This window comes from Malaya genurostris, chromosome 1 (assembly GCF_030247185.1).
Source record: "Malaya genurostris strain Urasoe2022 chromosome 1, Malgen_1.1, whole genome shotgun sequence".
Lineage (NCBI taxonomy): Eukaryota > Metazoa > Arthropoda > Insecta > Diptera > Culicidae > Malaya > Malaya genurostris.
In genome coordinates, this window is record NC_080570.1 from 78458101 (window position 1) to 78481629 (window position 23529).

The following is a 23529-nucleotide window of genomic DNA, read 5'->3' on the forward strand; positions in this document are numbered from 1 at the left end:
ATAGAGGTGTGAACATTTTCATGTGTTTTTCTGACGAAAGTAAATATTGCCTATAAATAATGTAGAATTACGTTCTTTAAGACCTATCGTCTTAATCACCAATGAAAATGAAAATTTTCGGAGGATGTTTCACTTTCTTCAATTTCATTTGTAATGAATGTTCATAGTGGCAGCACTGTGTAATTAAAATCAGCCGTTCTTCTTTCTAGTGAATTAATGTGTAAGCAAAAAAGATTTGTTAACTGTAAACTTACTATGATTTCGACCTGTTTGTCTCACGGATAAACAGTAAATTAAAGACATAGAGCAATACCAGTAGTGCCAACAGCATTACAAACAATAATATACCGTAGTATTACATATCTGCTGTTCAATGATATGCTCTGAACAAACTGGACTGGAATCGGGAATCATTATCACAGTTAACCTGAACACAAATGGATTAAATTTTCAAATCAAGAAATTGCAATACTTAATACGGAAATGTTGGTAAAATTTTGGAATTAGCATTAAGATTAATTCGTTTAGTTCTGCGTTTACATTTCACACTCATTTATATAAATAGGGAATTTTTATATAACAATGTGTTCTCTTCCGAGTTAGTATCAGATTGCAATTCTAAACCGTATTTACAGCTTATTTTTTCGTGCAGTGTATATCGAGAAATATTCCATATATTTGGGTTTGTTTGATTCAGTGTACTGAATCCATGGCTGTCATATGTGCATTAAAAAAATTTGTAGTGTATTAGTAACCTTTTTTACCACCGCACTTTACTGTGATGTCCCAAGAGTGATGCATATTGATATATAATATATTTGCTGTAAATCTGCAGATTTCGTACATAGTGCTGCAGACATGTTTTCTTTCTCTCCATTGCAAACCATCAGCAGCTGATGCAATCGTTCTTGCTTGAATTGAAACAAACCGACACATCCGCTCGCAGTGCCAAATGATGCGAAACTGGTTTAATGCGTCTTCTCGCCTTAACGACCGGAAGGCAAATGAGAACTACGACCTGAGCATTTGAGGTTTTTAACCACGCAGAAGGCGTGCTCTCCAATGTCGCTGTTTGAATGCGTCTTCTCGCTTCGACGTCTGTTTTCATCCAACTCACTAGAAGAAATGATCGATTTTTTACCACGGTTCCCCTTTTATAACGTTCAATTGAAGATATGTGCCTGACTACCTCAAAATTGTCGTCCTTGCTCGAAAAACCCAAGCAAAAGTAAAGAGTTTTCCGCGTTGTTTTAAAAGTTTCAAAAAACTTAATTTTTGAGTTGTTTGTGGTTATCTCACACTGTTAAAAATATTATCCTAAATTCCTGATCATATTTTTGATTAAATGGTGAAAGAATTACGTTGCTGGCATTAATACAAGTCGAGATATTCACGATTAAGTTCTGCCAATTCTTCCATATGGCTAGTTTTGAAAGGGCGCCCCTTAGTAAAATAAGTCGTATTCACGACAAAATGTTACTTGGGTAGTGATGTCATCTTGCAAAACTTTGATTGCGACTATTCATTTTCCAATGTTATACAAAGCCTGAAATTCTGAAATCAGGCACCCCCAAAATCAGCTGATCTGTGTTGAGAAACAGGGGACAACCAACAAACGGGGAGCAACCAACTAGTAAAAATACTTTTACCAAAGACAAATAATAAAGACATGTATGTGCTTACAAATATTAAATAAAAATCTGGTCCGTTCCCGGTACCTTCTGAATTGACCGCACTCACCGCTTGGTGGAGCGCGAGATTAATTGCATTGTTATCATTTCGACCAAAGTGTGCCATGAAATCTCAATATATACAAATGAGCTAACGTATCGAAAGGGTTCTCACGGTTTGACATTTGCATTATGAATGCGATGATGGGAACTCAGCAGTGCAACCAATTTATCACCATTGGTGCCAGTTTCACGGAGGACCGTAGATGTGCGCCAAAAAAAGATCGTGACTGTCATGTCTGGAAATTCGTTTGTGCTTTTACTAAACACAAGGGGTGTAAATAGTTCACGCAGTTCGATATAGGTGGAACTAGTGCCCCACGAAAATTTTCTTTTAGAAGAATTTAGTCATGGTGTCATGTCTGTTAGTCTGTGTTTGAATTTTGAAACAATTACTACAATAGTAAATCACGTTATAAAATCAGAGCCGTTCGACAGCAAATTTTTCTTGATTATCAAATTTAAGTTCAGCGGTTAACAGTTGATTTTTCTATATCTTTGGCATTGTTTTACTGTACTCGGCAACTATTAGGGTTTACCGAAAAAATTGTAACTTTATCTACAGAGCTCGACAAAACAGCTCGTTTAGAGAGCGTTTAGTTATAATTCCCATAAGTTCTGTAAAATAAATTACATTTACCGGAAAATCGGTTAGATCTGATGATAAGAGAAGTTTTTGGCAAAAGAATTACCGAACATTCAGATTTAATCTTAGTGTGTGCTTTCATTATAATTAAAGAAATCCCCGACAAACCAAAATATAGATATTTATTCTTTCAAAATGAAAATTTAAACTTATGTTTCTACCTTGTTGATATGGTTGTTGGGGTTAGCTATGGAAACTGCAAGGGTTGTCTCCATAAATATGAAATGCCGTCACTTGCTATGTTAGTGGCAAACATTTTCTCCCTTCCTTTCTATCAATTGAAGTATCGCCGATTACAAATTTGTATTTGGTATCGCCCTGTTTGTTGGCATGAAACACGGAGGGCTAAACCAGAGAAGCCAGATCTGCAGATTTGTCTGTAAATTTGCAGATTTCGTACATAGTGCTGCAGACATTTTTTGTTGTGCAGACTTTTGAAAATCGAGTTTTCCGCAGACTTACGTCAAAATTTACAGACTTTTGAAATTGTCGCGACCTTTTTTTTTGCTCGCCAAATTAGTTTAGCGTATCATACTTTAACATATATTCACGCAGAGTATTGAAGCTTGTTTGAAATAACTAACCAGTTGGTAGATTTTTAAATCTGATAAATGTTAATTTAAAGCTAGAATATGATTGTTTCAAACCATTTTCTCCCTTCAATATCAACAAAGATCCCTGTTCAATGTGAATAATATTTTGGTCTAGCCAAACGAAAAAAAAAACAATTGCTACAGCTAATTTAATTGTTGAAATAATTCGTCTATATATTGCGCATCAACAAAAGTATAGTTGATTTTATTGGCTTGTTATTCTGTCTTATCTTTATGTTAATAACAAAATTGATTCGTTTTATCTGTTGTCTTATTTGTGTAATAACACAACAAAGTTTATTGTTCAAAAGAACCGTATTAGTCCTATTTCTTATAAACCAGAGCTATTTTTTCAATCGTGAATGAACAGAAAAGTTTTTTACGTGTTTCAAAAGTAAAATTATATCAGCTTATATATTTTTCAGCGGGCTTTTCAACAATCCAAGCGTAAGTATTGATAATTAATATTAGAAACTGCAATAACACGTTTTCTTCACAACCTATATTTGATGCAGGTTATGTCTGTCTTTACTGGAAGGGCACCGAATCATTGGTAACTATCAAAAATAAAATTGGATTGGTTGTGGCATGTACACACCTAAAACCATTTCTTGAGCTCGGCATAATAAAATGCCGAAACTGATCAGCAACACCTGAATTTGCTGATTGCTCAGTAATCAATACGCATGTTTCTGAACTTCGTTAAATGCATTCACTGATATTTCGGTAAAATGCTTCACTTTGCCGAAATTTGGTATAATTGCTTGCTGAATTTATCAGTAAACAACAGATATGCCGACATCAGCAGAGACGTTTGCCGAGATTTCGTAATATGCGCTAGCTGTTGCCTAGATTCAGCACGACAGCTGTCATTTATTGCCACGTTACATTTTCGCTACGCATTGCGCGACTATTTTCTGATGAATTTCTCGAGTGAAAAAATGGATAATCTTCGAAGAATCGTGGAACCACTTGCAAGTAAAAATATTGAATAAATATAGTGACATGTTTCGCTTTATAAAAAGCGGCTTTATCAGATCACATTATAAGGGAAAAACACCCAACACGGGGCTCAAAGAGTCATCGAGACAAAACTTTGGGGGATATGCGAAAAAATAACCCAATGCATGGACAAATTCAATAGATCAAAGTAAGTTTATTTTTTTAACAATACCGTATATGCATCATTAAATATTGAAAATTTTTGTATATTTATTTTTATTCTCATATTTCCAGCTCGACTCAAGGTGGCCGCATCCGGAAACGCCGCTTTTTATTATGCTACATGTTTTAAGGTAGAGGCTTTAAGCACTACTGGCAACAAATTTGTAAGCCTCCTTTAAGTGTTAATAAAATGAATTTTTGTCGTGAATACGACTTACTTTACTATGGGGTGCCTTTTCAAAATTTACCCTCTGAGAGAGTGATAAGTTTTTGATCGTGAATATCTATTGTTGTATCTAATGAATCAACATAATTCTTGCGACATGCCATCGGAAATATGATCACAATTTTATGACAAAATTTTCAGTTTTGTGACATAGTCTCAAATAATTCAAAATTAAACTTTTCTGAAATGTTTGGTATAAACGAGTATCAAAGAGGATAATTCATAAGGCGCGTTTGCCTTTCTCGTTTTTTTCAAGCTCATAGCTCAGTGATCTGTGAAAGGATTTATATAATCTAACTACCAATAGAATCGAAATTTTTCAATTTAAACGTGTATAGCAAAAGCATTGAAGTATTTCAATAGTACACTATTGAACACCTGTCTCATTTGATCCATGTCAACACCAGCCAATCAGAACGCGTTCTAAGGAAGAGAACAAAATTGCTGCTGTACAACAAATCGTCCGGGAAATATGTTCCGAAAAGTGGTGAATATCGCAGTGAGTTCCTCAATTTGGTCCTTGTGAATGCTAGAAACGAATCCCTACAACATATTGATAGTTTCTTTCAATGAATTATGCAAATCCGAAATGAAATAATCGACATTAAAATTCTGTATGCGGCTATTTTTATAGCCGTTAGGACCGCCCATTAGTGAAAAAGCTACAAACGAAATCACATAAAAGGAAATCTCTTAACAAAAATTCAATCAGTTTGGATTCTATCGCCACTGCGAGCAGATGTGTTTTGTGTCGTCTGCACAGCTAGTTTCGCTTTCGACAAGAGCGATTACGTCACAACTGCCAGTCATTAGCATTAGGAAAAAACAATGGTGGAGAGCATTGCATAAAATCAGCCGTTCTAATGGCTCTAAAAGTTTTATAAAGAACTATTAGGATTTGTTGTTCGCAAATCGTAGGGAAATATCCTCAGTTTACGGCAAATCAAGAACAGTTTGCTTAGATTTGTGCACTTTTCGCTGTGTGAAATTCACAGTAATCGAGATCAAGTGAAGCCTTTTTTCGCGAAAAATGTTCCAGAGTTTAATGTCGTAGAGAATTACGCAATTTGAATCTTCTGAATGCTGGAAACGAATCCCTACAGCATATTGATAGTTTCTTTCAATAAATTATGCAAATCCGAAATGATATATTCGACATTAAAATTCTGTATGCGGCTATTTTTATAGCCGTTAGGACCGCCCATTAGTGAAAAGGCTACAAACGAAAACAGGTAGAAACAAGCCTCTCAACAAAACTTGAATTAGTTTGGATTGTATCGCCACTGCGAGCAGATGTGTTTTGTGTCGTCTGCACAATTAGTTTCGCTTTCGACAAGAGCGATTACGTCACAGCTGCCAGTCATTAGCATTGGTGAAAAAACAACGGTGGAGAGCATTGCACAAAATCAGCCGTTCTAATGGCTCTAAAAGTTTTCTAAAGAACTATTAGGATTTGTTGTTCGCAAATCGTAGGGAAATATCCTCAGTTTACTGCAAATCTAGAACAGTTTGGTTAGATTTGTGCACATTTCGCTGTGTGAAACTCACAGTAAACGAGATCAAGTGAAGCCTTCTTTGTTTTTGCGAAAAATGTTCCAGAGTTTAATGTCGTAGAGAATTACGTAATTTGACCTTTCTGAATGCTAGAAACGAGTCCCTTCAGCATATTGATAGTTTCTTTCAATAAATTTTGCAAATCTGAAATGAAATAATCAACATTAAAATTCTGAATGCGGCTATTTTTATAGCCGTTAGGACCGCCCATTAGTGAAATAGCTACAAACGAAATCAGGTAGAAACAAGCCTCTCAACAAAAAGTGAAGCCTTCTTTGTTTTTGTGAAAAATGTGCAAAGGGGAATGCTTGCATAATTCATACAATTGATCAACTAATTGATATTCGGAAGTGTTAAGGAACATGTCAGTTGTTTTCGTATTCACGACATCCAGTTATGTCTCTGACATTACCCACCCGCCTTTTTATCCTGAATGGTGTGTTTATAATGTTTAGAAATTACAAACAAAATTAATTGACTAGATTTTTAATTACTGATGATTCGGTAATTTGTTTTTTTTTTTTTTTTCATTTTTTCGTTTTATTTTATTGCCGAATATCCAGCGAACGTTTCACTGAGCAAACAGTAAATCTTATGCTGGCGATTTCGGCAATATTTGACGTTTGTCAAATTTGAGGGTGCCGAGACGCTCAGTTATTTTATTTTTGCCGAGATGATTGCTGGTTACTCGGCTGTGCGAATCTCGGCATTTTTTTACCGAGACTCAGCTAAAAAATTTAAGTGTGTAAATAAATATTATAAATGCATGGAATATAGATGTAAAAAGCAAAATGTACCAAAAACAATACTTCAAATTATTTTGAAAGAAATCATTTTACTCGTAAAAACAAAACAAAATGAATAACTTTAATGAACAAAAGCGTACGTTGAAGTACTAATCATTTCAAGTTAAACATTTATTTCAACTGTCAAGTTTATAAATTCGAAGCACTATAAATATTACCTTTATACAAAATTAGTTCATTTTAAACTGATTTGGCAAGTTAAATTTACTATGAAATTGTTTGTCAAGAAATTGACAGGAACGCACAAGTAAAATGTTTGTTGGTATTATCAAAATATTTATTGAAACGAACTAATCCACCGAGAAAAATCAAATATTTAGTTTTGTTGTTTCAAGCAACAATGTTTGCTATATTAAACCAATTTTTCTTTTGTCACTATTTTAATCAAATAAATAGTTACGTGAAACCCAAATTTAATTACATTTACAATATTTTTCTCTGTGCGAGAGAAATGCCTGCCAGCAAGACAAACTTGCTGACTGCAGATTTTTTTAGGATATACAGACTTTTCCAACCCTGTCTGAAGATATTTGAAATTTTTACCTGGCATCCAGGGCTAAACTTACGAAAACAAATGGAATGACAATTCGCCCTATATAGTTCTTTGTATTACAAAGATTGAGATTTTTATACAATTAAAGTTTCTAGGCAAAATTGTAAGATTTTGAAGGGGCTGGGGTACAATAGGAGATTGGTAGTACCTATTAGCTCTCTTCGGACAGTACCAGCCTAGATGCCGTGTGGAATCCGGCGGAAAAAATGAAATTTCCGAAACCGAAAAAACAATTTTTGATTCCAAAAGGCTTGCATGAAACGTCGAGATTTAGTGTCATCTCGAAAAACATTTATTTTAACAAATCATCTTTTTGGATTCTTTTCGATTTGGGAAATTTCATGTACTTCCCTCCCCTGGTGCTTTTTCAAGATCGAAAATTTTCAAACCTTAACCGCCGGGCAACACCCCTTACGCAAGTCCGATTTAGCTCAAATTTTGCATGAGGGCACCCTTATATATATATATATATATATATATATATATATATATATATATATATATATGTATATATATATATATATATATATATATATATATATATATATATATATATATATATATATATATATATATATATATATATATATATATATATATATATATATATATATATATATATATATATATATATATATATATATATATATATATATATATATATATATATATATATATAATCAACGTGTTTTGTCGGTTACGTCACTTATACAATCATATCTGCGGAACCAAAAGTCACAGCCATTTGATCTTTGAACTTGATCAATGGCCCGACAGTAGCTTTCAAACGAGCCCAAGTTTGTTAAAATCGGTTCAGCCATCTCTGAGAAAATTGAGCGCGTTCAAATATCTTCGAAAAGTGCACACACATACACACATACACACACAGAGAGAGAAATTTTCCGATCTCGTCGAACTGAGTCGAATTGTACATAACACTATGGGTCTCCGTTCGAAAGTCGGTTTTTCCAGCAATTCTAATACTTTTCTATAGAGAAAGGCAAAAACACTTGATATTAATATATCAAACAATAAATTAATATTTTTCTCGGTAGCCGGCTGCCCAGATCAACCAATATTACCAATTAATAATTTTAATTAATAATTAAAACAACAAAGCGGAAATAATAAAGAATCAAGACGCGCGTGAAATCTGTGGACCTTTATTTGGTGATTTAAAATGATTTTATAACAACTGTTTAGAATATGTCAATGCAATGAATTAACTATTTTGTCTAAATCCTATTCACTCGTTTATTTTGTATCACGTAATTTCATTTACAAAAAATAGGGAAGTTTTTATTCTTTACGCGATAGTATTGCAAATTTTTCTTCAGTTTCCTCGAATAAGAGCTGTGAATCAAGACTTCCCGGGACTTCAATATAGGATATTGTTGAATCGTTCACTCGGGAAGTCAGTGAGTTTAGTGGTGTATCCGAGCATCTTGAAATCGGAACATACTGAGTCGCGCGCGAATAATACCAATTCTGAAATTTTTACTAACAAATATCCTTCTCCCGCGACACTTGTGGAGTGCGCAGTAGTATATACGGTCTCTAGTAACAACAAGTGTTGGACTAACATCCCTTCCCATTCCTTCGACGATCTACGTTAGGGCCTGGCCGGCGCCGGTACTGATCAAAGAATTCTGGGTGAGTGAAGTGACAAAAATTATAATGAAAGATCGTAAAGTGAAGCTCCGTGAGATTGCTGAGATGACACACATATCATATGGATTGCTGAGATGACACAAATATCATGAATAAAAAAGGTTTCTTCCAAGTGGGTGCCGCGATTGCTTTCGATGGAACAAAAACAGCCTGCCACAAGTCGATGAAAACAATGGCGAAATTGAACGAATTGGGCTTTGATCTGCTTCCCCACCTCCCATACTCGCCAGATTTAGCCCCCAGTGACTACTGGCTCTTTGCTGATCTTAAAAAAATGCTCCAGGGAAAAAGATTTGGCTCAAATGAGGAGTTCATCGCTGAAACTGAAGCTTATTTTGAAGCGAAAGATAAATTTTTTTATAAACATGGTATTGAAAAATTGGAAAAACGTTGGAACCATTATATCACCCTAAAAGGTGATTATGTTGATGAATAAAAAAAAATTTTGCAAAAAAATGTTGTTTCCATTGTTAGTCTCGGGACTTATTGATCCATGTGTTACATTGAAGGATGATTTACCAGTAGCAGGTTGGATTATCTAGAAATTCCCTGTACAATTTCAGCTAATTCCGATCAGTAACGGAGTAGCAACTAGAGATGATCGCTCAAGCTCAAAATTGTAAGATGTTGAAGCATTTATTTGTAGAAAAAAGAAACTCGATTTGTTTACTTTTGTAAGATTCCAACTGAGAAAGCGGTTAGGGTAACAGAGGTATTTTGGCCACTTCATATATTTTGGCCCACCTAGCAAACTTTATGGATTTAATCGATCTTAGGTAACCCATGTTGCATCATTTTGAGGCTAATCACATTAAATTACCTATTGCGGAAGAATTTTTCAAAGATATTACAACTTTTGGTGGATATTTTTACAAAGCGGGCCAAAATAAATTGGTCCAAAAGTGGGCCAAAATACCTCTGTTACCCTATATCTTGTTGGCGTTTGTTGAATAACAAGCTGAACGAAATACTCGTTCAGTTTGTTGGAACGGTTTGTTGTTTTCTTTCTTACAAAAATAGTGTGGAAATCGGGTGTTTTCTTTATATAGAGGGAAAATGTGTTGTTATTCTACGCGAAGTAGAAGAGGAAAATATTGTAAAAATAACTTAATTTGGGTTTTATACAACGAATTTTTTATTGAAATAGTGACAAAAGAAAATCTGGGTTAATATTGCAAATATTGCTACTTGAAACTACAAAACATGATGATTAATTTTTCTCAGTGCATTAGTTTGTTTCAATCAATATTTTGATCGAAATCTAGATCAAAATAATCGAAATAACAAATCTCGGGTAATTTTTCAAAAGGGCGTATAAACAAGTGACTGTTTCTCTTTAATCACTCTCTCTTTCGATTATTGTGATATGGTTAAAAAGATTTTCTTTGATATCACTACCCAAGCAACCAGAAGTTCCACAATTACTTAAAAAGTCAACTTTCTTGCTGCTTAAAAGTACACGCGGAACTTTTGAGAACATGAAAGTACAGATCAAGTTCCGCGTGAACTTTCGAGCTGCTTACGAAAACACGTGGCAATTTTTGACAGTTCGAACGACGACACGACCAGGCACTCCGAAGAAAAATCAGCATTAAAACTGTTCGCTAACGATTCACCGCCAGTTACCACAAATCTAGCGACCCCTTGTAAATGATAAAAATAATCTTCTCGAGCAACACTGTTTAAGTTGCTATGCACTAGTTACCAAGGAACCCCAAAACAAATAAACATGTTTTGAAAGCGGTGGAATAGTTCTATTAGTGTTAAACGTTGTCCAAATTAAGCAGAAATGCGTTTAAATGAACTCGATTTTCGGAATTTAATCGAAACTATGGATGAAATCAACGAACGAGGACAATGATCTGCTTCCAGCAATTCATCCGTACACTTCAACTGCTAGCTTTTCTGGGCAGTAGGATTCGGTGTAATATGCCGGTGTCAAAATTGTTTTGTGTCGGTTGATTGCGCAGCAGTGGAAACAGTATTTCACCTTGTTGGCCACTATTCGAGGATTACTAGTTGAATTCCACAAAGAAATCATTTTACCGTACGTTATGCAGGTACCGCAGAGCACTAGCCTTGCTCAGCTCGTTGTCGGTCATTTCCATGTCTTCCTTCTCACACAACGGTTTCAAGTCAAGACCTGAGTTTTGAACTTGGCTTTATAAAAGACATAACTAATACTCCTCAATTTTTACATTCCGCTCGAGGCAGGTAAATCCATTAAAATGTTCCGTAATATATTAACCGATCTGAAATTTATTTTGTTTACATTCATCTTGCCTTCGATATGCAGTAACCAAGGTTATGGTGACTGTTATTCAAAATCAATAAATATATCAACTTGTGCTGCCAGTTTGAAAAAATTCACTAGCGTTTCCGATTTGACATTTCCAGTTACTGAGGGGTAGTTGAATTTACGATACAGTTTTGATAGACGAGTGGCAGGTCGTGTCGTCGGTTCGAAGTACAGAACAAGTTCCGCGTGAACTTTTTCGCTGCATAGAAGCTGAATAATGTATTCTAGAAGCAGCTTAAAAGTTCGTTCCGCTGCGTCGCGCGAACTTTCAAGTGTGGACAATGGATTAAAAATAAGCTGCTTAGAATGCTATTGATTAACTTTGAGAGCTGCTTAAGCCAAATCAGTCTCTTTTATCCGAACTTTTGGTTAGTTGGGTATTTTGTTTGAAAGTCGAAAGTTTCGGGTATTATTTCATGCAAAGAGTTGAGTGATAAACGTGGAAACCGCTTGGTAATTAATAGAAGAGAAAGTAAACAAAGAAAAACTGTCGAGAAATATTCTACTTGTGCTTTCCTGTCAATTTCTTGTCAAACAATTTCACACTAAATTCAATTCGAAAAATTAGTTTTAAATGAACGAACTCTAGTTTTAGTTAAATATTATCAGCGCTTTATTAATTTACAAACTTTTTAGTTGAAATAAATGAATTTTAATTTAGCTTTGGTTTGTTATAATCACATATTTTGGTTTGGTTTTAAGAATGAAATGATTTCTTTTAAATTAATTTGCAAGGTAGTTTTTTATGTTACTTTATTTCGATTCATGCTCGTATTCAAAATCTTAAAATTATTCACATTGAAGTCCGCGTATTTTGAATAGTATCCAACGTTTTGATGCTTCATCAGTCCGGTCAAGATATCTGCATCAAATAATTATTTTTCAAAAAAAAATGTGTTATTTAATTAATACTATGCATTTTTCAAGAATATTCTAAATTATCAACACATACGCTTGAATTGTTTAAAACCTCCTATGGAATTAAAAAAGTTTATCAGAACGCGCACAAATTTCATCCGCGAGAGAAAAAATGCCTCAAATAAGATCATAGATAGATTGAACCAATTTTTTTTCTTGATATAAAGGTATAACAGGTTGAATCAACATAGACATTGCCGATAACATCAACTCAACATTGGTTGACATGTAATAAATAGTTAGTAGATTTTAACAATAGAATCAGCCAAAACAAATATTTTTTTCATTTGACTAGACAAAAATTTTGATTCGAATCATTGTGATGTTGAAGGGAAAAATTAGTTCAAAACAATCATATTCCAGTTAAAAATCATCATAAATTAAATTTAAAAATCTACTAACAGTTTTGTTAGTTTAAACATGCTGCATTTCTCTGCGTGTATGTAGTGTTTATTTAAAATGAGAGAGGAAAAAATAGGTAATTAGAACCTTTCAAAATTCTCCAATAAAACTAGTCCAACGGGGATGGAAATGGATCAACAATGGACCTCTGTCGGCTGGGTTTGTTAAACGAAAAAAATGGTACTCGGTTCAATGGTCTGTTTAAAAATCGGCAAACGATGATCCCGAATCGGCGCCTCACGTTGGGCGAGTTATTGGACATTAATCGGACCAATGGTTCAACTTACCTTGAACGATTTTTCTTTGAGGGTTCGTCCTTCTTTGAAAAACAGCTGACATATGATACACATAAAATTTTTATGAATTCCTTTTATTATATAAAATAAATTTAAAAACTATGCATCTTTATAATGGAATCCATGGTACAATAATTGGACATTTACTTTAAAAATGATGAGAAATGCTTTGTTTTACGTATAGATATCAATTGAATCACGATTTTTAAAATTAAGTGATTTTCAAATACATACAAATTTCTACTTGAGAAAGACATATTAACATATATTAAACACAATCAAAGTGGTTTGGTTTAGATACAAAATTTAATATATTTGAATACAATACATTCAGAAATCAGTCTTCATCACTGAAAAACATCTCCAGTAGGTCTGGTTTCGTACATTGCTCGCCTTCTAATCTTTGTGGGTGTCTCCAGCGAATCAAAGTGGGAATAACACTCAAGTGGGTATCGACGTTTTTACGAAAGGGATTTTGCATGTCCTTCCATGCTTGTCTGTCACCAACATCTACGTAGATAAAATGTGCAGTTGCGGGAGCATGTTTCAATGCAGTTTCGATGAAGGGACTGGCTGTTTGAAGCAATATCAGATATCGAGCAAAATTTGAAAATTAGTATTAGGCTCGACAAACTATCGTTTCAATTTACCTTCTACACAATCACTACACCAGCTTAACCCATTCTCTAATTTAGATCCACTAAATAGAATGTTTACCGTATTCTTTTCATTTTTATATTTCTCAATAAACCTAATAAATTGATCATAACCAGTCACATGATGCACTTTCACCATCTTTGTAAAATTATAAAGTTCAGTCCACTAAAGATAAAAATTAGAAATAAATAAGAAGTACACTGAAAATCATGTTTACCTCTTTTTTAGAAGAAATCACTCATAATAGTAGAGATGGGAAACTTATCGATATTTATCGATAATATCGATATTACCACGATATCGACGATATCGATAATTCATAGCATTGACATAAATTATCGATATTCGATATTGCAACCAATTCAGTAAAATTATAATTTCATATTTTTACTTCGCTCGTGTAGTTTTTATCTAATATTTGATATTTGAGCTATGTTTAAAAAAAGGGAAATCCAATCAGCTGTTTTTCAGCGATGAATGTTTCGACTTTGGTTTCAAATCCTATTTAGGAGATAGAAACGTCAAATTTGTGCGCGCCAAAATAGCAGCACTGCGCGCCCATACAATTGACATGATATGTTGAATGTGATGCCATGCGATGGCGTTGTTGGACTGAAGATTAATTTCGCTCCAAGCTGACAGGTTCTGCTAAAATCGACTTCCTGCACGCAACCCTTCTATAGGACGAACATGACTTAAGGTAAAGTATTTTATTGGCAGCGTTTGTTGAGCAAGCTCCGGAGAAAACAGATATTTTCTCTTATTGGGAAAATTACACAGCATGCAAAGAGCTGAAATTTATTGCACAGCGTCATTTGATTACTTTAACAACATCAGTTGCCTCCGAAAGAGTCAATTCAACAGCGGGAAACACGGCTTGTTTGAGTCCAGGGAATTCTCAATTTTTGAAAATCTAATTTGTTCGGCTGTGAACCTAAATTAATTTTTGCAATCAAATGTACTGTCTTGTTTCAATAAATTTTTATTTCGGTGGTAAAAATATCGATATTTATCGATAATATCGATATTAGGCAGCGAAATATCGATATTATCGATAACTTATTTTATTCGATATTTCCCATCTGTACATAATAGTCAGCGTTGCCAGGTTGCCAGATTTATCTGGCAAATGCTAGGTTTTTCCCATCGGAATATATATTATTTCTACATAAACAAACATGGTCATAGCAAAGATAACTCAAGATGGAATGGTCTATGATTTCTCATGTATCATTCCAAAAGGACCCCTCGATGATTTCGGTTCGCCGTCAGTCACAGTTCAATTATTATTTGAAAAAAAAAACAAGCGTCGAATCGCTACATCCGTCGTTACTATAACAATGATTATTTATATAGTACCAATCCTAAGATGCAATATGAAAGAAATCTCGGTATTTTGCTGTATGACGAGTAAATATTGGAACTTGAAAAATCAATTAAATTACTATTAACAATATATTCAATATGTTATGATCTTATCTTACGAAGCATTAAAGTGAATGGAAGTAACAAAATATTTTGTGTGATATGTTTACAACATTTCACTTGTTTTGTTACTATGGTATTTTACCGTCATTTTCAAATGTTTATCGACGCTTATTTACGAAGGGTCAGCCAAATTACACTATTACTAAGTTCACTGGTTCACGATTACTATTTTTCGATGGATCGTATGGGACATTGTAATCTTGAGTTTATCCTTTGTTTAACCATAGCAGAAATGTGTTCGATCATATATTTATAATTTCCCTTTTGTGCGATAGTTCATATTGCACAAATCGGACGAGAGGATGGCATCATTATGGTGAGCTGGGATTGGTTCGTGAAAACATAGGTCAATTCAAACCAATGATTCAATGGTGCACTATTGAATTACAGAAACGACGTTGTCATATATGTTTATGTTAAATGTTTCAATCCATCAACTAATGACTAAGTTATTATCGTTCAAAATTATGACAGAAAAAGCTACTATTTTAGATACTTTCAATTGACACTCGGTCCGTATAGTTAGAAGTAAGACATTTTTTATGCCAAAAACAAGCTTGTCAACCAGAAGGGGGAAAATATGGATTTGGCTGTGATACATTGAGTGCTAACAACAAAATTTTCTAGTAATAATTATATTCGAAAACTACATGTATCATCTATTCTTTTCCCCAAAATGGTAGCCTGCCTAAAAGAAATTTCTCAACCCAACCACCTATACCTTGAGGGAGTTTGAATGTGAATCAATTCCTACATTTGTGGTGGTTTGGATCCTGGTACTATTGGCTAATAACCGTGGTGATTCGCGTCTCGTTCGGTTGTCGGCATTGCTATTATTTCCTCGCGATGTAAGAGCTAGTTTTGAGAGCGGTGTAACTTTCTTGGGCGTATGTTTGCGATCGCTTGAGTGAAGGGGCATGTTTTCCCTGCCGTCAGGAGTTTTGAGTAGTCGTTTAGGTGAATTTCTTAGATGCTTTTTTTTAGCATGAGGAGTTTTGTTGTCTAGATCATAAAGATTTGGCGAGAAACTTACACTAATATTAGAATTAGTTGGAAACATCTTCGAATTATTTTGTATATTTCGTATAATATTAGGTGAATGAATAGCTTTCACACCAGGAGATTTTCCCGCCAATCGCAATTTTTCTCGACGGTTAATTCCACCATAAGGCGATTTAGTGCACACGCGCTTTCGCGGCGTTGACCTCTGTGGACTATTTCCCGTGTTCGTAGCGCTTCTAACTTTGTGCACTAGTCGCAACTGGAGTTGCGTTGAAGCCTGCAGAGGCGTATCTCGATATTTATTTGCTTTCGGGTTATGTTTCAAAGGGAAATCACTACTTTGCTGATGAGCACTCTGTGTCGGCAGTTTGTCAGTAGTTTTAGTTACCATTCCATCAAATAGTTTTGCTTTAGCCATGACCATGCCTGCATTTTGACTGCGTAATCTTGCAATGGAAGCACGACCTGATTGGAATTCTTGTAATGGAGTCAAGTGAGTTTTCAGCAAAGATGTATCTAGCCGACCTGGTGTGTTTGATGGAAGCATTGATATTTTGGCTGGTGTTTTGCGAGTAGGAATTCCGGGTGGTAGCATTGGAGTTTTAATTTTCCCTACATTAATTTTAGTTACAAAATGAGGAGTGACGTTTTTATAACTACCAGCAGATTTGATTGAAGCACGATTAGGATTAATTACTTCAGGTGTCTTGAAAACTTCTAGCTTTGAATGTGCATTACTTGGTTCGATTATTTTTTCCAAGCTTTCATCTGAGGTTTGGAAGAAAGTCTGTGCGCAAGTCCATGTATCTTCCAATTTTTCCTCGTTAGATACACTTTGACCTACATGTATCGATTCCTCCATTCTCTCCTTACCGCGACTTACTGGACTTATTTCTGGATGTTTTAATCCACTTTGAACAGTATTTGGTCGACCTCGTTTGAGATTAGTTTTTGGATAACAAGATAAATCAGATTTACTAGGAGAAATCAATTTGGTACTTGGCCCTAAGTGCCACGATTGATTTCTCGAAAGACGAACACTTTCTCGGGATCGTCGACGTATGGATCCAATTTTCCGTGCGCTTGGAGATCGCATCACTTTATGTTCTGAACTACGGCGGATTTTAAGCTCTCGACTCAATCGTTTGGCCAGTTGATCCGTACTGGAACAAGTTGCTTCAATTGGTTCTGTATGCTGCAATGTCTCATGATATTTATCCGTTACACGATCAATTGGGTCTGTGCTGTCCATTTTGTTAGCTTCCGCTTTGCTCATCACCATATTAAATTCTTGTGATATTCTTGTTTCAATCGCTGAAACTCGCTTCTTGATAGCTTCGTATTCACTTTTTGGAATTCGCAGATACAAATCGTTGTCAAAGTCTTCACGTGTTGACTGTATGTTGTCCTTATCGTCGTCGTCATCAAACAAAACTTTCCCTTTTAGTAAAGGCCTTTGAAATATTTGACTTTCGAATAATTCACGATTTTGACAATGTTGAGGTGTGCTGAGATTAGGCAATGAAAATACTGGCGATAACCCTTTCAAATCCTTTTCATCTACTTCTACGGTTTTGTCATTCATGGTGCTGTTCGCTTGATCTTTAGATGTCTCTCGATTCTGTTTCTTTCGTGCCCATGGTGCTCCCACAACGCTCCAACGCCGCTCCATCGGCTTGTTTTCAATAATAGACGTATTTGACGAAATTGGCATGTGTCGAGAGTCGTTCTTAACACCTTTGTTTCGATAACCACCGAGGCTCAATCGTGATTTCTTCGCTTGTCTGTAAAGAAAAACGTTCATAGGAATAATTTATCAATACATGCAATCCCTAATCCTTACTTGAGTACTGCAGTTGGAGTATACGGCAAAATTTCCTGATTATCTGGTAGTGATGAAAGCACTTCTCTCCTGAGTAAAAAAAGAAATAGTTTTACGATTGTATTTTTTAATAATTATACAGTTTTAATAGATCTATTTATTGATGATCGCGCTTGAAAACATCTTATATAGTGCGAGTAAAAAAAATATCATTCTAGCAGGATTTTCTTCAATTTAAGGCAAAAGCAAAAAAGTTAATTGTCCACTCAAATCTTATTATATGCGAGGGATGCATACCTTATCAAAAATCGCATTAAAAAACCGCCGTCTGGTGTAAAATGGGTGCGTAAATGCTTCTAAAATGCATGTACAAAGTAAATTAAGTGTAAATTGAGTAAAATGTTTATAATTATATTAGTGTATCTTCCCGACAATTTCAATTAACATAAACATAACACAATTAACATTAACATAAACAACATCAGAAAATACGATCGACATTTCGTACTTACTTTTTTTTGGCACTGAACGGCATTCCATCTGTGACCTTGCGTTTCTTATTGGATTTACTGATGCATGGAGTAACAACCGAGACGGATGCGTCTTTATCGATTTGTCCTTCACTTCTATCCAAACTCTCCGAGGATCCTATAGCCCCAACAATTTTTTTCAATCCATGGAACATTCGAGTTAATGAGCCACTTCGTCTTTTCTTTTTCTTTTTATCCGTCGTAATGTGATGGAAAGTGCTAGAATTTGTATCACTATGACGGAATGTACTAATCGAATCATTAAGTTTTTCAATTAGAGGTCCTGGAATGACACCGATCTGATGAGCGTTTTCGATTAGCAGTTGTATTACTTTTACGTGACTAGTCAGTCGCTGTTGTATCATTTCTGCTATCGGCATAATGTTAGGTGTCAATATTATTGCCAAATTTTCAATTGTCATTTTGTTGCTGTTGGAATTGAGTGAAACAGTATGAAGAAATTGCATGAAAAACGCCAACGTATTCAACGTTATTGGCGGAAGCAATAAACACGTGATCATTAGATCATATACTTTATGGTCTCCCGATAACAAACACCGAATCAAAGTTTCTTGGATGTTTCCAGTCGGCAAAAGTGGTTCCGGGAGGTCTCGAAAAAACGTTTTTAAAATGTTGGCTATATCTATGACATGATAAGATCTCCCCAGTGATTTTCCGGATTCTATACTAGCCTATAAGAGTTGATAATTGAATACTGTAAATACGGAATAATAAGTCCTTACCTTAATTTCTTGTTGTCTTTTAGAAGATCCCGCTTTCCTAAACAAACCTTCGGTGTTAACTTGCTCTAAAATCCGTTGACAAGCATTCGAAACAAAAAGAGGGATCTGCGCAACCCCGCCATTTGTTAAAATGACATCGGTCAACTCTAACGCATACAGTGGAACGTTAAAAATTCGTTTAGAACGAACCTTATCCTGTCGTAAAAAGTTTAATTTATTAAAAAAAAAAAGTACTGTGGCGACCACAAATTTTTTACCTGCCCAATTTTTGGCCTTTTCTCCTTCCGATATTTGATACCACGTCCACGCAATTCGTCCACTATTGCATTGTATATGTCCTCCTTATTTTCAATATCATTTATAAATAACTTTACTGCGTGTTTATCCATGATTAATTAGCACATTTTACTGGCTTCGAAATCAAATTTATTATGGCACGAAATCACTAAATTTAAATATCGCTTCAAACAGCCAACTCATAAACAACGGGAAATCTGTCAACGGTCATAATGATTACACACAGAAAAATTTAATTTATTTCAAACACAAAACTTTATTTTTTGTGCGTACACAGTGTCGAATAATACTCTATTTTAACCTACACGCTCTTTGAACATAACTCATAGTTAGAGTTACGATCACTCAATTTCATAAACTATGGAACAATATGTCAAAAATTGAGTATGGATTTGAGTAAAATTTGCTCAGACTATGAGTTCTCTCGCATTTATTCTATTTACAATAGAGTAAGCGTTGAATTTGAGTGAATAAATTACTTCTAGCAGCTCACTGCGTTTTCTTTATCGGAATATTCTTACCGAATTGAAGGATGCAGGAATACGTCGTTTTTATTGCCGTTTCTAGATCTAGTTTTTGAAACCATACATCTGTAGTATCAGGGTTCAGTGTGTAATATGTGCGAACGAACTCTTAAAGCATTTGACAGTGTTCATATCAACAAACAAATACAAATTGTAAAATATGTAAATAAAATGAATCAAAGGCTCTCTTGCCTTCTGGACGTTGAACGTGATGGACGTACTTTTATTTCTCTGATGGACTTAAAAGAAAAAACATAAAAATGGCGACGAGGATGGGATGCCCTGAACTATTCATAAATTATATTTGCATCGCTGGAGGGAAAAGTCCTAGAAAAGTATTTACACAATATTATTTTCAAGCAATAACGCCATTTTGTTTGTGTAATTTAAGCAACATTTTTTATGCAACAATTGTGATGATTAATTCTAACAAGCTTTATTATTTGTGTAACTAGAAACTGTGTGATATGACAAGTGTCCGATAGCAGTTCGCAACGAAATGTGTTTTCAAAAAAGTGTACGGGCAAAGGCCTACGGCGAAATGATACAAATGTATCATGACACTTGCAAAGGACGAAGCTTGAATCCGCAGCCAATGCTGCCTGTATCTCGGCTGATAGTGAATTTTTGGCAATGGATACAACGAGTGAATAACAAACATCCGGATCAGTCGTGCATAATCAACTGGAGTTGCACCGCTTTGTCGTTTATTGACGAATATAGATTTCGTAGAATTCACTACCAATCGCTTATTTTTTTTGTTTATAATTCGAGATTAATTTGGCATGTAATATGCTTTCAAAATATGGCAGTCGAAATTATTGTTATTATATTTATACAATCGAATTCTTTGTTCAAAATGTATTATCCACTTATTTTGAAGGGGAAAGAAGTTGTAGTATCAGGGTTCAGTGTGTAATATGTGCGAACGAACTCTTAAAGCATTTGACAGTGTTCATATCAACAAACAAATACAAATTGTAAAATATGTAAATAAAATGAATCAAAGGCTCTCTTGCCTTCTGGACGTTGAACGTGATGGACGTACTTTTATTTCTCTGATGGACTTAAAAGAAAAAACATAAAAACATCATCAATCATAGATGTTTTCAATAGAAATTTTGTGGTTTCAATTATGATAAGTGAGAAGTACAACATAAGGATATCAACCGGTCAAAAGGAAACGGTTTTGAATCACTTTTCTGGGCTTATAATTTAAGGAAGAATGACTTTGCATATAAACATTTACGAATAAGAATGTCTTTATTTGAGTGCAAGGAACTCAAATTTTAAGTTAAAATCACTCAAATTTTGAAAAAAAATTTTTAACCATTTTTTGGAAAAAAAACCCAAATTTTGAATCCTTGGTCTATTAACTCAAAAATGAGTAGTTAGGTGGTAACTCAAGTTTAGAGTACGTGCACTTTTTATGAATTTGAGCTAAGATAAGACCTGACATCTGGGGGGGCTGCTTTTGTTCCAAAATGGACCAGTTTCTGATTGGCTGATTTTGATGTTGCTACCCGCACATTGTGAAAGGAAAAAACTTTTGCAGGGTACGCGAGCAATGATGTCAAGTATAAAGAAAATCAGAAAACAAGTTTATTAAAATGTATAATTTTAACTCACAAATGAGAATGAAAATTTTCGGAGAATGTTTCACTTTTTTTTAAATTTCATTGGTAATAAATGTTTATAGTGGCAGCACTGTGTAATTAAAATAGGCATCAAGCCGTTTTTCTTTTTAGTGAATTAAAGTGTAACCAAAAAAGATTTGTTAAATTAGTGTAAACTCGAAAGTGTGTTTAGTTTTACGAGAAGAATGAACTGTTGTGTTCCACACTGTGGTCGCACTAAGCAATTCTATCCAAACCTGACTTTTTCCGGTTCCCAAAAGATCCGGTAATACGTCAACAATGGATTCGATTTTGCGTTCAACATAAGATATTTCGTGTTTTGTCATCAAAGCTCAATTAATTGTTTTTAAGCATTAATATATAATAAAGAAATGCATTCAATAAAACATTTTTCATGTTTATTTCAAATCAAAAACCTAAAGTCTAAAAATTTAAATGTGATTTTTATTTTCCTAACATAGTTATTAAAAAATCTGTAAATATGGCTACACTGTAGCCGATACGTTGGTATTTTTTTCACAGGGCGAAAATGACGAGAAGGATGATTCGGAAGGAAGAATAAGAAGCCAGTTGCCAGGTCTTGTCTTAGAATTTGAGTGGTGTGTCACTCAATTTTGATTTATGTTGAATGAGGGTGTACACGGAAATGCAAAACAACCTAATGTTACATACAATCCACCCAATTTTGGGTTTCATTCAATAACCTAATTTTAGCTAAAGCTCTTATCAATGGTAAATTATATTTACTCTACAGTTGAGTTGTATTGATTCAAATATTTGTAATTTCAAATCAGATTTTATTTTGTCACTATTTCAACAAATTAAATCGTTGCTTGAAGCCAAAATTTACAATATTTTGCTCGGCGTGAACGCACAAGTAGAATATTTGTTATTTTTATAAAAGTAATGATTGAAACAAACTAATCCATCATAATGTTTTGTAGTTTCAAGTAGCAATATTTGCAATATCAACTCAGATTTTCGTTTGTCACTATTTCAATAAAAAATTTGTTGTGTAAATCCCATATTTGGTTATTTTTTCACTGCGTGAAAGATAACATTTGTTTATTTTTACTCACGGTACACATTCATTTTATGAGGTAGCGGAAGAGGTCTACAGCTACAGCCTTATTATGTGTCTTTGCTTGTTCCTGCACTTGTTCCTGTACTATCTCTGAACCTGTAGTCTCTATATTATTTTGTATTTTTCCCACTTTCTGTACCTATTCCTGTTCATTCTACACTTGTTCCTGTGCATTCTGCACTTGTTCCTCTTATTTTTGCACCATCAAAATTATGTTTGGATGTAAATTATTTCTAGCACTCACAAAATCAGAACAATCAAATGACGTACGTAACACTCGGTGACAGAAGAGCGTGGTCATGATTACTCGCGATCAGTTAAGTAGCGTGGTAAAAGTTTATTTTTCTCGCACAGTGGGCAGTATTGTTGCCTTTCTCATATAGAAAGGCTATGTAATCACTGTGAAAACTGACTTTTGAAATGTCATATACCATTCGACTCAGTTCGTCGAGTACGCAAAATGTCTGGATGTGTATGTGTGTGTATAAAAAATATGCACCCACTTTTCTCCGAGATGGCGGAACCGATTTTCGAAATCTTAGGCTCAAATGAAAGGTACTATTGTCGCATAGATTTTTTAAAATTTAGGATCTGATTTCCGGTTTCGAAATTTCAAGGAAAAAATTGCGAAAACTTTCACAAAATATACACTTACTTTGCTCTGAATTGGCTGAACCGATTCCTAGAACTATTCCTATAACAGGCATGAGACTGAGGATTACACAGTTCTGGTCGTTTACTTTGTTCTAATTCGTGGAAGAGATCACCGCACCGTCAATATCCCGACACACCGTCATACATAGCCAGCGATACTTCTGACCCCACCATCTAGCTACAAAGAACCCGGTCAACCATCCACGGATCTACAAAGGGGATGCCAAAAGCGA

General features: G+C 34.6%; 3 protein-coding genes across 4 annotated transcripts in view; all 3 read right to left on the reverse strand.

Annotated features, from left to right (window-relative positions):
* The window catches only part of LOC131440541 (protein FAM50 homolog), a 347038-nt gene that overhangs the window by 285877 nt on the left and 37632 nt on the right, over positions 1-23529 (reverse strand). The gene's annotated exons all lie outside the window — the stretch shown is intronic.
* On the reverse strand, positions 13096-13765 carry LOC131440550 (thioredoxin domain-containing protein 17-like). Its single transcript, XM_058611922.1, has 3 exons — positions 13733-13765; positions 13509-13680; positions 13096-13431 (listed from the first exon to the last, which is right to left on the reverse strand). The coding sequence occupies exons 2-3, from the start codon at positions 13651-13653 to the stop codon at positions 13196-13198; spliced, it is 381 nt and encodes a 126-aa protein (XP_058467905.1). The 5' UTR covers positions 13654-13680; positions 13733-13765; the 3' UTR covers positions 13096-13195.
* Positions 15635-19682, reverse strand: LOC131440538 (uncharacterized). Of its 2 annotated transcripts, XM_058611904.1 has the most exons (5): positions 19358-19682; positions 19101-19295; positions 18340-19049; positions 17849-17917; positions 15635-17789 (listed from the first exon to the last, which is right to left on the reverse strand). In XM_058611904.1, exons 1-5 carry the CDS (start codon positions 19487-19489, stop codon positions 15719-15721), a joined length of 3177 nt encoding a protein of 1058 aa, XP_058467887.1. In that variant the 5' UTR covers positions 19490-19682; the 3' UTR covers positions 15635-15718. The 2 variants fall into 2 exon arrangements, with proteins under 2 accessions (XP_058467887.1, XP_058467888.1); XM_058611905.1 differs by lacking the exon at positions 19358-19682 and having other exon boundaries at positions 18340-19039; positions 19101-19221.